General features: G+C 42.3%; 1 protein-coding gene across 1 annotated transcript in view; it reads left to right on the top strand.

Moving 5' to 3' along the window:
* Positions 1–16,979, top strand: part of LOC124622584 (neuropeptides capa receptor-like) — a 1,063,621-nt gene that overhangs the window by 949,884 nt on the left and 96,758 nt on the right. Inside the window, exon 4 of the mRNA XM_047148332.1 lies at positions 5,544–5,743. Within this exon, the coding sequence (XP_047004288.1) occupies positions 5,544–5,743 (200 nt within the window). The remainder of the gene's footprint in view (positions 1–5,543; positions 5,744–16,979) is intronic.

Consider the following 16,979-nt stretch of genomic DNA (forward strand, 5'->3'; position numbering starts at 1 on the left):
ATCCACCACCTCCTTCATCCTCTCTCTATTAATGTCCTCCAGCCCCTCTCTCTGTTCATTTCTTCCTTCCCCTCCCCATGTTCATTCCCTCTCCCATCACTCTATATTTGCTCTTTCCTCCTCTCTTTGACTATCAGTCTTGTTTATTGACGTAGCAAAAAGAAAAACTGAATTGGGAACTGAAGTCACGTCAAATGAATAGGTAAATCAAGTTTGATCATTGGAATAAGGCGTAAGAGAGCGACCTCTCTAGCTGCTGGAACCGTGAGAACAGTTGTTTCAATGACAGTATTTTGCATGGTTTTAATGAGAAAAAGTGTAGTATTACAAATTCTGGACGATTCCGATTCCACAATAGAATTCTGATCATAGGCCGATAAGTCATAATCACAACTTCCCTGTTTTCTGTTTACGGACTGAGAGGAATAACACGAAACATCCAATTATTAATCCATAAAGTTTATTTAAAATGGTATATAACGAGGAAGAGTATTGTCCAGTGGCTGTAAACACTCTGATATCGAAGATAAACTGCCTGCTAAAAAGAAAACGAAACATTAAACTGTCATCTTTAGCAGCACAGAATAAACTTTTTTTCTCGCAGTTAGTTTTAACAGAGAACCCGTACATTATTCAGTAGCAAAATATTTAGTTCATATTTAGTGCAAATTTCTGATGTTGATCGGGGAGGCGGTTATCGAGATTTTTTCTAACAATCTTTGCTGATTGTAGAATAATCAGCCACAACGAAAGAATGGTTCAAATGGCTCTGAGCACTATGGGACTTAACACCTGAGGTCATCAGTGCTCTACTTAAACCTAACGACATCACACACACCCATGTCCGAGTCAGCCAGAACATTATGACCACTACGTAATAGCCCTATGTCAACCCCTGGCGCGGATAAGAGCGGCGAACTGTCTTTGCATGGAAGCAATGTGGCCTTGGTATGTCACTGGAAGGATTTGGGACCACATGTGCACACACGAGTGAACCAATTCCCGTAAATTCCAAGGAGGAGGTCGATGAGCACTGACGCCACCTACAATCACATCCCAGATGTATTCGATCAGGTTCATATCCAGCGAGTTGGGCTGTCAGCACATCAATTGGATCTATCCACTATGTCCTTCGAACCCCATCCTCACGCTTCTGGCCTTGCGACACGGTACATTACCTTGCAGAAAAATGCCACAGCCATCGGAAAACATGATCGTCACGAAGCGGTGCTCATGGTTCTCGAACCAGTGTACGATTCTCCTTGGCTGTGACGGTGCCCTGCATGAGGCCCACTAGTTCCATGAATACCCACGTGAATGAAGCCGCAGCCAGCTTGTCTCCGTCTCTCAGTACAAGTGTCAAGCAGCCGTTGTCGCGGAAGACCACAAATTCGCGCCCTCCAGTAGGCATGATAAACAAAGACCATACAACACTCTTCCACTGCGCCAACGTCCAGTGCTGATGGCTACATGCCCATATCGGTCGTAGTTGCCGAAGTCGTGGCGTTAACACTGGAACATGCACGTGTTGTTAGCTGCGAAGGCCAGTCGTTAGGAGTGTTCAGATATACTTGCACTCTGCGCAACATTAAAGTCTGATGCTACTTCGTCCAAAATTCACTGTCTGTCCCTTTTTAGCAGTCTGCCCAGCCTTCGGCGTCCTACATCTGTATGGGGGGTCGCCATTTAACCTCACGACGACTGGACTTGCTTTCACCTTGGTTCCGCCACGTGTTGAAGACTTACACTTCTGGAACACCCTACAAGTCGTACTGTTTCCAAAATGCTCCTGTCGAGCCTCCGAGCCATCACAATCTGCAGGTAGATGGCGAGCCTTCCCCATTCTAAACACGGACAGCGCACTCACTTTTACTACATGCACCGTGCATGATTCACTAGCAGTCTTTCCTTGCCAGGTGACGCTGCTAGCCCCTGAACGGGTTTATATTGATAGTAGGTCGTTGATCATAATGTTCTGGCTGGTCGGTGTTTATTATAGATATTTTCATATTGTACACACATAGAAAATATGTATCCTACGCCTATAAGAATGACCTAAGAGTATCATGTGAAAACTAGAAATAAATCAGTAAACAATTTTTCGAGGTTTTCTTAAGAACATTTCATCTTCATACAGCGTACACGTACGTTGAGAGAAGGAAACTCGGCCGGCCGGCGTGGCCGAACGGTTCTAGGGGCTTCAGTCTAGAACCGCGCGATCGCTACGGTCGAGGTCCGAATTTTGCCTCGGGCATGGATGTGTATGATGTCCTTAGGTGAGTTAGATTTAAGTAGTTCTAAGTTCTAGGGGACTGATAACTTCTGTTGTTGAGTCCCATAGTGCTCAGAGCCATTTGAATCATGTTTTTGAAGGAAAGCCGTAATACCAAGATGGAATTGTGCAATAGAAACGAAAGTTGGTAGGCATGTTTCAACACTTGAAAGATCGCGTCTATTCGGAATTGGCGCCTTATGAGGATGCAATTTAGGCTTCACTTAAACACACGCAGTAAAAGTGGCGATCGTTTGTTACGTTTGAGACTAGACGTGGTGAATTTTTGATACTCAAGAATGCCTTTAAGGCGACATAGACGCCATTATCAACACTTCACTGAGTTTGATCGAGGTCGTGTATTTGGGCTACGACTAGCTGAATGTTCGTTCTGCGATACTGGAGGAATACGTGGCAGGAATGTTGCCATTGTATGATTGCTGACAGCGGTGACAACACAAATGTACGGTCAGCGGAAGACAGGGCTCTTGACGGCTAGTGACCCTATCGAGAGGGAGGACAATCCAGTTAGGCGTGTAGCTCTAGCCCATCGTGCTGTATTTGCAGCACCAATATGAGCAGCGGTTGGCACCAGCGTGACACTACGAACTCTTACAAATCGATTAATTCAAGGACAGTTCTGAGAGAGACGCTGACTGCAAACCACCGCCACTTGCGACTTCAGTGGTGTCAGGCGAGAGCTTATTGGAGGGTGGGGTGTTTGTCCGTATTGTTTTCTGGTGGAAGATGGCTGTGCCTCAACGCCAGTGATGGCCATGTGTTGTCTAGGAGCAGGCCAGTTGAGGTCCTGAAGCCAATCTTTCAGCATGCTAGACACACTGGACCTACACCTGGAGTTATGGTCTTCGGTGCGATATCGAATGACAGCAAGAGCGAAAATTTGTACATCAGTCTGGATACTCGACGACTTGTGCTGCCATTCATGACCAGATTCCAACAGGATAAGGCTCACCATATACCGCTGTTGTAACTTAACATGCTCTACAGTGTCCCGACACTTAAGAGCGCTCAATCGCCAGATCTGCCTCCAGTACAGCATATTCGGGACGTAATTGTACGAGAACTCTAGCGTTATCTACAAAGAGCATTAACCGTTTCTGTATTGACCGACGAAGCGCAACAGGGATGGAACTGCATCCCATAAACTGACATCTGGCACATGTACAACACAATGGATACAGTCTCTAAATTTTTTTTTTTTTTTAATTCAGTCTTGATCGCACCACATAAGCTACAAGAACATAGGTGACCGGTTTCGATCATATCACATGACCATCATCAGACCTGTAATTTAGTTTACAAAATAATAAACACCTTACTAGATTGACAATAAAATATGACAAAATACTTACAAGGATAAAATACAATAAGACTTGTTATATCCATGGTATCCTTCGAAGATGGTAGGTGGAGCATTCTTCTCAGCTGCTGTGATGTCAACTGGTGCCAGTAAGTGACGAGCATACTCTTAAATACGAAGTTGCTCCGCCTGCCTCTCCTCCCTCTACCTCACGTCAACCAATCAGTGCAAAACGGGTTCACATAATCGCCAAAACGTAAAAAAAGTGAAGTACAATAATAAAATTAAAATAGTTACGTGTAAAATATCTCTTTATAACTATGGAACTACTTAAATATAGCATAAAATATCCATTAAAAGCATTAAAATAACTGTACAGACGATGTATACTCAGTGTGCCTTCTATGGACTACGGTGGTACTACCACAATGGTTTCAAAGTCAACTATGTTGTGAAGATCTTTGGCATTGCGGCATCATATCGATATGTGAGTTGTAAATCGACTGCAAATATACACCTATGCTAGATTCAGTCTGTCAATGTTATATTAACTTTATTTGCCACTGGTGCTATATGTAATAGTGGAATGATCAGCTGCAGAGTGCTATGTATTACATACACTTTTTAAAATGTCATAAATCTGATTTGTTATAAATGGAGTCATATTTCGTAATATTTCTGGTTGGAAATTTACGATTGTGATATAAATATTTACGTACTGTTCTAAGGTACATTTCTGTAATGGATACAACTGGGTCCTATGATTTTCTGAACAAAAGAGTACATACGTGTTCATACAATACTAGTTCCATGGTTATAAAGAGATATTTTATACATAACTACTTTTATATTATTACTGTGCTTTGTTTTTTTACGTTGTGACGATTATGTGAAACCGTTTTACACTGACTGGTTGACGTGAGGTAGAGGGAGAAGTGGTAGGCGGAGCATTTTCGTATTTAAGCGTATGCCCGTCACTTGCTGGCACCAGTTGACAACACAGCAGCTGAGAAGAGCGCTCCACCTACCATCTTCGAAGTATACCATGGATAAAACAAGTCTTATTGTATTTTATCCTTATAAGCAATTTGTCATATTTTATTGTCAATCTAGTAAGGTTTCTATTAGTTTCTCAATTAAATTACGGGTCTGATGATTGTCATGTGATATGACCAAAACCGGTCACCTATGTTCTTTTAGCATATGAGGTGTGATCAAGACTGAATTTTAAAAAGAAAATTTTTTATGACTTTTTTTATCGAAATTCCAAAAATGTTTATTAATATTGTACAATGGATACACATTTGATAGCTTGAATTCAACATTCTGGCGGCTACACCGGTTGTTAATGTAGCAGCATTTCACATCTGCCATGGCTTATTTCTTGCTTAAATTAACCTGCGACCTTACAATTCTAACCACTTACACATGCTACTTAGACAAATATATTCATGAAGTTCCATTACTGTATATTAATTAGGTTTTTTGTTACGATTTTTGCCACCAATGTATATTTTTATACTGCATATTTTTAGAAATGTCCTTCTGAACGTTTAAGACGGTATAGTGTAATAATTTTGTGTAAAACGCTCAAGAACTTTTCGATATATTTGGTAACAACGTTAAACTAGGACTTGTCTTTATGTAGGAGTATAGTTTCTCACATAAAAAATTAAACTAAATATATATGTATTCTATCTATTAAGGTTTGAATTGTTGCTGTAAAACTGTTTCCAAGACTTAGGTTCCATAACTGATGTGAAAATTCTTATTATAAGTAGGTAATAGCGAATACAAGGTAAAGTATGAAGAATGCATGGTTATTATAAGTAGGTAATAGCGAATACAAGGTAAAGTATGAAGAATGCATGGTTCAGCTTAAGTGACTCTTTAGATTAGCCAAGTATAATTAATTATGCAAGTGAACTAAACAGGCGCGATGCTTTGCAGGTCGTCGTACGTGTCGGTGCTGACGATCGTGGCGTTCAGCCTGGAGCGCTACCTGGCCATCTGCTACCCCATCTACTCGTACACGATGAAGGGCCTGCACAGCGCGCTCGGCATCATCGCCGTGCTCTGGATGATCGCCTTCGTGTCCGCCGTCCCCTTCGCCTACTACACCACCGTCGACTACGTCGAGTACCCTCCAGGTAGGCCGGCAAGCAGACTGAATCGCAGGCGATCTGTCTCCACACAGCTCGCTGCAACCATTTCACATCCCGCTGTATTTATTTTATGTACACTGTACGAGTATTCTTCTACTTGTACCTTAACTCCTGTACTCATTCGCAGGAAAACAATTTGTGCTGTTCGATAATGAAAATGAAATTCAGATTTGGAATTTGTAGGGTCTGAAGTTGTTCAAACCTTTACAGAACCCCTGTAATAATTTCAACGTCAAACTACACTGAAGAGCCAAAGAAACTGCTGCACCTGAATAATATCGTGTAATGCACACGCGAGCACGCAGAAGTGCCGCAACACGACTTGACCTGGTTTCGACTAATTTCTGAAGTAGTACTGGAGGGAATTGACACAGTGAATCCTCTTCTTCTTCTTCTTCTTCTTCTTCTTCTTCAGTAGCTTTACAGCCCTTGGTGAGCCTTGGCTTCTTCAACAATCTTCCTCCACACTTCTCTGTTATATGCTGCTCTTTTCCACCCCCGGACTCCCATATTGCTGATATCCATTATTACCTCATCGATCCATCTTCTTCTAGGTCTCCCTGTTCGCCTAACTGAATGGATCATACCTTTCATCATTTTCTTTGGAATTCTATCCTCTGCCATTCTCTCCAAGTGTCCTAGCCATCGTATGCGCTGTGATTTAACAAATTTTACTATGTCCCTGCCTTGTATTAACTCTTGTAATTCGGCATTGTAGCGTATTCTCTAGCCTTCTTCCTCCCTTATTGGACCATAGATTTTGCGTAGTATTTTCCGCTCAATGCTTCTTAGAGCATTTTTATCGTGTTCCGTCAACGTCCATACCGCCGTATGTGATAACTGGGCGGACTAGGCAATTATATATTAGCAATTTAGTTTTTCTTATAACAAGGCTACTTTCGAAAAGCTGCATATTTGCAAAGTAAGCTCTGTTTCCTGCTTGTATTCTTTCCCTTATAGCCTTTGCAATACTGTTATCATTTGTTATTAGGGCTCCCAAGTAGTTAAAAGAGGACACTCCATTGAAGCATTTCCCATTGATGTTTAGGTTTTTAGGGGTTCTTCTGGCCTCAGATTGTGGCATTTGTTTACATTTACTATGAGGCCAAATTTTGAGGCTTCTGTTTCCATTGCCCTGTATGTTTCTAGGAGTGTATTGGTATTTCCTCCTACTATAGCAATGTCATCAGCGTATGCACATATCTGGCTAGTTTTCATAAATATGGTGCCTCTTTTGTTGATTTTATTTACTGCACTATGCAGGCTATCCCCTTGCTTCACACCTTTATTAAAGTCAAAGCTTTCACTTGTTCTGCTAAGGACCTTTACTTTTGCTCTTGCACATATACCAACTTCTTTCAGTACTCTGTATAGTTCTTGCCGATTTATGCTGTCTAAGGCTTGTTTGAAATCGATGAATAAGAAATGCAGAGCTATATCGTATTCATAGAACTTTTCCATCATTTGCCTTATCACAAATATTTGATCAGTTGTTCCTCTGCCCGGTCGAAAGCCACACTGATATTCCCCTAGTATGCCTTCTGCACACTTCCGTATCCTTTCGTTTAATATACTTGTGAATATCTTATAAGCTGTACTTAGGAATGTTACACCTCTATAGTTTTCACATGCTGTTCTGTCCCCTTTCTTATAAATGGGGACTATTATTCCAATTTTCCAGTTATCTGGCATAACACAGTGAATCCTGCAGGGCTGAATGTCCATGAATATCCATAAATCCGTAAGAATACGAGAGAGTGGAGATCTCTTCTGAACAGCATGTTGAAAGACATCCCAGATATGCTCAATAATGTTTATGTCTGGGGAGTCTGGTGGCCATTGAAAGTGTTCAAACTCAGGAGAATATTCGTGGTGTCATTCTGTAGCAATTCTAGATATGTGGGGTGTCGCATTGTCGCGTTGGAATTGCCCAACTCCGTCGGAATGCACAATGTACATGAATGGTTGCAGGATATCAGACAACATGCTTACATACGTGTGACCCAGCAGAGTCGTATCTAGACGTATCAAGAATCCTACATCACTCCAACTGTACAAGCCCAACACCATACACAGCCTCCACCAGCTTGAACAGTCCCCTGCTGACATGCAGTGGCCGGCCGAAGTGGCCGTGCGGTTAAAGGCGCTGCAGTCTGGAACCGCAAGACCGCTACGGTCGCCGGTTCGAATCCTGCCTCGGGCATGGATGTTTGTGATGTCCTTAGGTTAGTTAGGTTTAACTAGTTCTAAGTTCTAGGGGACTAATGACCTCAGCAGTTGAGTCCCATAGTGCTCAGAGCCATTTGAACCATTTTTTTGACATGCAGTGTCCATAAAATCACGTGGTTGTCTCCTTACCAGTACACGTCCATCCGCTCGACATAATTTGAAACGAGACCCTCCAATCAGGCAACAAGTTTCCAGTCATCAACAGTCGAATGCCAGTGTTGAGGCGTCCAGGCGAGGCGTAAAGTTTTGTGTAATGCAGTCATCAAGAGTACATGAGTGGTCCTTCGGCTCTGAAAGCCAATATTGATGATATTCGCGTTGAATGGCTCCCAAGCTGCCGCTTGCTGATAGGCCAGCACTGGAATCTGCAGCAATTTGCGGAAGGGTTGCACTTATGTCACGTTGAACGATTCTCTTCAATCATCATTGGTCACGTTCTTGCAGGATATTTTTCAGCAATGATGTCGGAGATTTGAAGTTTTACCTGATTCCTGATATTCACGATACCCTCTTGAAATGCTCGTAAGGGAAAGTTCCCACTTCATCGCTGCCTCGGAGATGCTGTGTACCATTTCTCGCGTACCGACTGTTACACCACGTTCAAACTCACTTAAATCTTGATAACCTGCTATCGTACCAGCAGTAACCGATCTAACAACTGCGCCATACACTTTTTGTATTATGTAGGCGTTGCCAACCGCAGCGCCGTATTCTGCCTGTTTACATGTCTCTGTATTTGAATAGGCACACCTATACCCGTGTCTTTGAAGCTTCAGTGTGATATTCGCTGAGTTAGAGTAATAGGGACTGGCTGTAATTAAAGCGCATATACTCACAGGGATTCAGTGTGGGCTGTAGCTACCGTATCGCCTCTAACGGTTGTGCTAATTCGTTAAAGCGAAACCGATTCACGAAAGAAAAATAGTTTCCAGTTTTTGCCACCAGGCGCAAACCTGGCGGTGTACTCTGTTTGTATGACGATGTGAGGTCATTTGACTAGCCATAACATGTGTGAACAGCGTGGGTATCGAGAAGAGAAATTGTGCACCGTTAGTGAAACTGTCTTATGTGAACGGCAGCAAACACAAAGCTACATTGAGGGTGCATCGTCGGCTGAGAAGTCTGAGGAGATGCCCAGCCGTTTTGGGTATTCATCTTGGTTATTAATAAAGCGCTTTAAATGTTTCCAGTCCTTTATTATTGGATCACTACCGGTTTCGTGGCAGCAAGAGCCACATCTTCAGGTGAACATATAACTAGCTGAAGAGCTCGGAACTTCGTTTCGAAAATTCGTTGCCCGTCAGATGTCATTGGATGGCTTAAAGAAGATGATAACAAAATTCGGTAACACAGGTGAGTTTGGTGTGGCTCCTGGATGAGGAGGGCGTCCTGTCTTGGTTGAAGTTATAGGCGAAGTTGTTGTTGCTGTAACTGTCCATACATCATTTATCCCGTGTAGTGTTAGCTCTCGTGTAGTGTCACGAGAATTGTCCATCTCATGGCCAACGGTACGGGAAGTTTTGCGGTCTATTTTACACCGATGCCTGTACAAGATCAAGATGGTGCAGGAACTGAAACCTCATGATTCGCAGCATCGCTCTGAATTTGCTCTTCGGTGTCTGGGACGGATCGAAGTTGATAACATGAGGCCGGGCAATATTCAGTTGACTGACAGGCATTTTTACACTGCAGGGTACAGTGAATACAAAGGACTGCCGAATTTCGGGTGCTGTTGTGCGCGAAGAGCAATTGCACTCACCGTGTGCGACCGTGTGCTGTGATTTCAACAGAATCTTTATTGTAGATCCACTCTTTTGTGAAGAGAATAAACCCACAGGTCCTGCCAGGGCTGCCGTGTCACCTGCACATTATCGTGACCTCCTTGTATAGTATGTGAACCCTGATTTGTAAGAGAGCAAGTGCATGGAAACCGCAGTTCTCACTCGAGGTGAGGCATCACTTCATGTCGAGCTTCCAGTGAAAGATCTGCTAAATGCAAACTTCTACGAATGTTTTATCTCCAAAGGTTTTACAGAAGCGTGACTAGCACGGTCATTTCATCTGAATCTATGTAATGTTTAGCTCTGGGGATACGTAAAAGGACGCGTCTCCAGCTGATCTGTAGGCCAGAATACAGCAGTATGTTGCTGAGATTTCACAGGAAGTGCTGCGAGCAACTGTTGATAACCTCGTTTTTCGGGTGTACCTTCCCGTCGACGTTTCCGGTGCTCATACTGAACAAACTGTGTAAACAGCGGTTAATATTAAAATCAACATGATGCCTTTCTCATGTGTTTCACCTTTTCTGCCCACGTCCTGTTCCTAATCGAGGGCACATGCAAACATTTCTATACTTCTTTCCTATATTCACAGTGCCATGTTCGCAACTGGTGGCCAAAACGGGAACTAATGTTTTTTCATCGAAAATCGTTTCCGTAATAACGCATTACAATATCTACAATGTTTCGCTGACACGTTGCACTAAAGAGCCAAAGAAACTGGCATACCTGCGTAATACGCGTAGGGCCCCATTCAACAAGCTGAAGTGCCGCAACACGATGTGGCATGGACTCGAAAATTGTCTGAAGTAGTGCAGGAGGAAATTGACACCATGAATCCTGCTGCGCTGTCTATAAATCCGTAGGGGTACGACAGGCTCTTTTGAACAGCACGTTGAAAAGCATCCCAGATGCGCTCAATAACGTCTATGTCAGGGGAGTTTAGTGGCCAGCGGAAGTTTTTAATCTCAGGAGAGTGTTTCAGGAGAAACGCAGTGGCAATTCTGGGCGTGTGGGGTCGCATTGTCCTGCTAGAATGCGCAATCTAGACCTACATCAACGTGATTACTCAGCTATTCATAATAAAGTGCCTGGCAGAGGGTTGAGTGAACCACCTTCAAGCTGTCTCTCTACCGTTCCATTCTCGAGTGGCACACGGGATAAACGATCACTTAAATTTTTCTGTGCCACCCCTGATATCTCTTATTCTATCATGATTATCTTTTCTCTTTAAATAGGTGGGTGCCAACACAATGTTTTCGCAAAGGGACGAGAAAACTCGTGATTGAAGTTTCATGAGAAGCTCCCGTCGCAAAGAAACATGCCTTTCTTTTAATGATTGCCGCTCCAATTCACGTATCATGTCTGTGGTACTGTCTCCCTTATTTCGCAATGATACAAAACGAGCCTCCCTTCTTCGCACTTTTCCGATGTCATCCGTCAATCCTACCTGATGCGGATCCCGCACGGCACTGCAGTATTCCAGAATGGGGCGGACAAGCGTGGTGTAAGTAGTCTCTTTAGGAGACCTGTGGCAATGAATCGCAGTCTTTGGTTTGCTCTACCCACTACAGTATCTATGTGATCTTCCACTTTAGGTTACTTGTAATCCCTAAGTATTTAGATTAATTTACAGCCTTCAGATTTGTGTAACTTATCGCATAATCGAAATTAGGTGGATTTCTTTTGGTAGTCATGTGAAAAAGTTCACAGTTTCCTTTGCACTTTTCGCACCACACAGATATCTATTACTTTTGGTCACCTGATGACTTTACAAGATGGTAAATGATAGCATCATCCGTAAACAAACTAAGACGGCTATTAAGATTGTATCAGATAGGAGACCCTTAAACAGAAACATAGGCAAACAGCACATAATTACACTACTGGCCATTACAATTGCTACACCTAGAAGAAATGCATATGATGAACGGGAATTCAATGGACAAATATATTATACTAGAAATGACATGTGTTTACATTTTCACGCAATTTGGGTGCATAGATGCTGAGAAATCAGTACACAGAACAAACACCTCTGGCGTTAATGACGGCATTGATATTCCTGGGCATTGAGTCAAACAGAGCTAGGATGGCGTATACAGGTACAGCTGCCCATGCAACTTCAACACGATACCACAGTTCATCAAGAGTAGTGACTGGCATATTGTGACGAGCCAGTTGCTCGGTCACCATTGACCAGACGTTTTCAATTGGTGAGAGATCTGGAGAATGTGCTGCCAGGGCAGCAGTCGAACATTTTCTGTATCCAGAAAGGCCAGTACAAGACGTGCAACATGCGGTGGTGCATTATCCTGCTGAAATGTAAGGTTTCGCAGGGATCGAATGAAGGGTAGAGCCACGGTTCTTAACACATCTGAAATGTAACGTCCACTGTTCAAAGTGCCGTGAATGAGAACAAGAGGTGACTGAGACGTGTAACCAATGGCACCCCATACCATCACGCCGGGTGATGGGCCAGTAAGGCGATGACGAATACACGCTTCGAATGTACGTTCGCCGCGATGTCTGCAAACACGGATGCGACCATCATGATGCTGTTAACAGAACCTGGATTCATCCGAAAAAATGACGTTACGACATTTGTGTACCCAGGTTCGTCGTTGAGTACACCATCGCAGGCACTCCTGTCTGTGATGCTGCGTCAGTTGTAACCGCAGCCATGGACTCCGAGCTGATAGTCAATGCAGCTGAAAACGTCATCGAACTGTTCGTGCAGATGGTTGTTGTCTTGCAAACGTCCCCATCTGTTGACTCAGGGATCGAGACATGGCTGCACGATCCGTTACAGCCATGCTGATAAGATGCCTCTGATTTCGACTGCTAGTGATACGAGGCTGTTGGGATCGAGCATGGCGTTTCATATTACCTTCCTGAACCCACCGATTCCATATTCTACTAACAGTCATTGGATCTCGACCTACGCGAGCAGCAATGTCGCAAAACGATAAACCGTCAGTCGTGATAGACTACAATCTGACCTTTATCAAAATCGGAAACGTGATGGTACGCATTTCTCCTCCTTACACGGGGCATCACAACAACGTTTCACCAGGCAACGCCGGTCAACTGCTGTTTGTGTATGAGAAATTGGATGGAAACTTTCCTCATGTCATCACGTTGTAGGTGTCACTACCGGTGCCAATCTTGTGTGAATGCTCTGAAAAGCTAATCATTTGCATATCACAGCATCTTCTTCCAGTCGGTTGAATTTCGCGTGTGTAGCACGTCATCTTCGTGGTGTAGCAATATTAATGGCCAGTAGTGTAGAAGCATCCGGTCTGAGGGACCAGATCTTTCCTCTTCCATATTTTTTCATAGTTGTAACATTTTTTACAGTTTATTTGTGGGGTTAGGACAATATTTTTATATGAAGCAGTAAACTTAGTTATTATTTAGATTTATTTATTCAAGACTAACAAAGTTACTACATAAATTGCTACTGAGAAAGTAATACTGTAACTGTTTATGACAACCAATGTTTATTCAGTTTTGATTACACATGTGGTATACACCTTCCTGCTACACTCCAGAAATATTGGCTTATTACACTGAACACACTTGTAGAAACTCTTTCGGTCTTTGGTAAATGGACACTTACAGTAGGTTTTCCTCTTCTTATGTTTATCACTTGTAATTTGACCATCTCCTCCGGCAACATATTCCTCTTCAAGCCCCTCTTCCCGTGTGACATCACGAGGCAGATTTGTAATGTTGAGCCGTTGTCTGAAGTGAGGTTCTATCAGAGAATGCGCCAATGTCTTGATAAACCTCACGCTTTTGATAACACGGTTAAGCGTGAATCTGTTCACAATTTATGTTTATAAGTGTTTAAAAGTAGCTAACGGCCATCTTCTAGATCTCCTATTGGAAGAATATAGGGCACATTTAAGTCCAGAAGGTATATTCCACCTATTATTTTGTTACAATAGAAGATAACTTCTGGATTTTTCTTGACAGAGTCTGTTTCGATGCTGTGGTGCATTGAAGATATGAGAACAACTGCTTTGTTCTTCTTGGGAACAACAGACAACAAAGTATGAGGTAAATCATTTGCAAAACCATAGAGAACTGTTCCAACTAGTCTAGGTTTACCAGACTTGAATTTTGGTGGAATAACAGTTAGATTTTTTTTCATGGTTCCTAAATTTGTCAGAGACCTTTTTCTCAGTTCTTATGCCAATTCCATGGATGAAAACCAACAATCAGCAGTGATGTTTCTGTTTGAACCATCAGTTGGTTTGCATAGACGCACTGTTGATTGCGTAGGTTAAGAAAGTTTCTTTTCTTCTTCACTTAGTACACTGCCATCACTGTCCTTTCCAGTATAAATGTAAGCATAGAAAAAGTATCAAGTAAATGAGTCAGCCATGCACGGTATCCTGATGCCATACTTGGTGGGTTTCTTTGGCACATAAATGCGAAATCCGCACTTCCCTCTGAAAGGAACAAGCATTTCGTCAACCGTCACATTCTCACTAATGCAATACATCTGCTGGGAATTATATATGAACTTGCTGAATATTTCATAGATGGAAGCCGCACGGTCACATTTTTTCCTCACCTACGTGTTGCAGAAGCATTAAACCGTAGGCAGTTGATCAGTATTTCCAACCGTTTGACTGACATCGTTGCTCTAAATATTGGTCTTCCAGTCAGGTTCTTGGCGAAGAGAGAGATGAAATTTTCGTGGGCACATTTGAAAATGGATTTCAACATTACTACCCAATCAAGGCATGAATTTCTGCTGAAGCAGTTTTGCGGTAGTTAGATAGGTTTGTTGTGTCTTTCAAGTTGTTCTTCACTGAGAAAATTTTCCTATTTGTATGAAAAACTGTATTGTCAATCATAGCTTGGTAAAACAAACACTCCCACATTGCACGAATGTCAGGATTACCTAAGTTGGTAGATTTCCTAGACAGTCCAGGTAATTGTCTCACAATGTTACGACTTGGTGTTCTGACTGCTCTGTTGTTTCCAGTCTATTCCATACAAAATCTTTTTCGTTCCTTTTTCCAAGAATAATATGGCATGTTGCATTGTTTTCGGTGTATATTGTCCGTAAAAATATCTTGCGCGTCTTCAAGTATACTGGCACAATCGTCGACGTCATCGTCATCATCATCACCACTCTCACTTAATATCAGTTCTTCTCTGATAATCACCTCTCTCGTCGGTAATTATAAAATTACAATCAGAATATTCAGGTTCCACCTCGGGTTCATCACTGCTTTCCTGTAGCCACTCGGATTTTTTTTTTTTTTTTCAGAACTGGCATCATTGCTCCATATTTTCTCATTTCTTGGGCCTCTAGTTGATTTACAAACACACCACAAGGTACTAGCCATCTTGGATTCTTCTAAAACACACAAAAGAGGACACATCACAGAAGTAAGAAGTAATCGAAAAAATAAATCACACATAACACGAAACATCCGGTCTAACAGACCGACAGATTTCATACCTAATCTGACACGAAATTACGGCGTAGCTGACTGTTAGAAGCCGTAAGTTGAACTACAATGCCTTTGCTACGTATATTATTTAAGAACGTGAAGGTACTGTGGAGGGGAAACCGGAGAACAGATCAGTGTTGCAACAGTATACATTTAAAAAACCTTACGGTCTCTCAGACCGTGTCGGTTTGAGGGTTAATATAGATTAGAAAAAAGAGACGTCCTACAACACTTCCTTGGGGAACGTCGGATATTACTTCTGTTTTACTCGATGGCTTTCCGTCTATTACCTTCCTGACAGAAAATCACGAATCCAGTCGCATAACTGAAGCGATGCTCCATAAGTATGCTGTTTGTTTAGAAGACATATGTGAGGAACGGTGTCGAAAGCCTTCTGGAAATCTAAAAATATGTAATCAATGTGACATACCCTGTCGATAGCACTCACTACTTCACCAGTATAAAGAGCTAGTTGTGTTTCGCAAGAACGATATTTTGTGAATCCGTGCTGACTATGTGTCAATAAATCGTTTTCTTCGAGGTACTTGATAATGTTCGAATACAGTATATCTTCCAAAACCCTACTGCAAATCGCCGTTAGTGATATGGGCCTGTAATTCAACGGATTGGTATTGGTATTGGTGTGACGTGAGCAATTTTCTAGTTTTCATGTAGAGATCGTTCTGCGAGCGAGCGGTTGTATATAATTGCTAAGTATGGAGCTATTGTGTCAGCATACTCTGAAAGGGATGTGACTGGTATACAGTCTGGACCAGAAGCCTTGCCTTTATTAAGTGATTTGAGCTTATTTGCGACACTGAGGATATCTGCTTCTCATCTTGGCAGTTGTTCTTGATTGCAATTCGGGAATATTTACTTCGTCTTCTTTGGTGAAGTGCTTTAGTGGCACTGTCATCAATGACTTCACTGTTGTTATCGCGCAGTGAAGGTATTGACTGCGTCTTAGAACTGATGTGTTTTATGTAAGAGCAGAGTTTCTTTTGGTTTTCTGACATATTTCGAGTCAGAGTTTCGTTATGCAAATTATTCAAGGCATCTCGCATTGATGTACGCGTCGTATTTCGAACTTCTGTAAAACTTTGCAAGTCTTGGGGATTTTGCGATATTTTAAATTTGGCATGCTTTCTTCGCTGCTTCTGCAACAGCGATCTGACCAGTTTAATGTACCATACCATCACTTATCAGTTTATGTGGTATATATCTCTCAACTTCTGTCGAAAGTATCCCCTTGAAATCATTCCACAGCTTTTCTACGCTTACCTGATCAGATCGGAAGGAGTGAAGACTGCATTTCTTTTTGATGGTTGTAGGTGTTACGGCATTCAGCCTAGCAGCAACTGCCTGTATTCGTTCGATAATCACTATTTGCCCAGGGTTATTTCTTGCTAAGAGATTAAGTATGCTTTCGCAACCATTTACGTTTCGAGTGGGCTCATGAGCTGATTATTGAAAATTATTTTCTGAGAAAGCATTCAGCCCAATTTCGGATGACGTTTAATGCCTGCCGCTGGCTTCAAACGTGTAGTTTTTCTAGCACATCGAGGGTAGATCGAAGTCACCACCGGCTATAACTGTATGCGTGGCGTACCTACTTGGAAGGAGACTCAAGTTTCCTTTGAGCCGTTCAGCAACTACATCTTCTGAGTTGGGGGAACGGAAAAACGATCCAATTAATAGTTTAGTCCCATTGTCGAGTATAGCCTCTAACCATACTAT

Source organism: Schistocerca americana, chromosome 7 (assembly GCF_021461395.2).
Source record: "Schistocerca americana isolate TAMUIC-IGC-003095 chromosome 7, iqSchAmer2.1, whole genome shotgun sequence".
Lineage (NCBI taxonomy): Eukaryota > Metazoa > Arthropoda > Insecta > Orthoptera > Acrididae > Schistocerca > Schistocerca americana.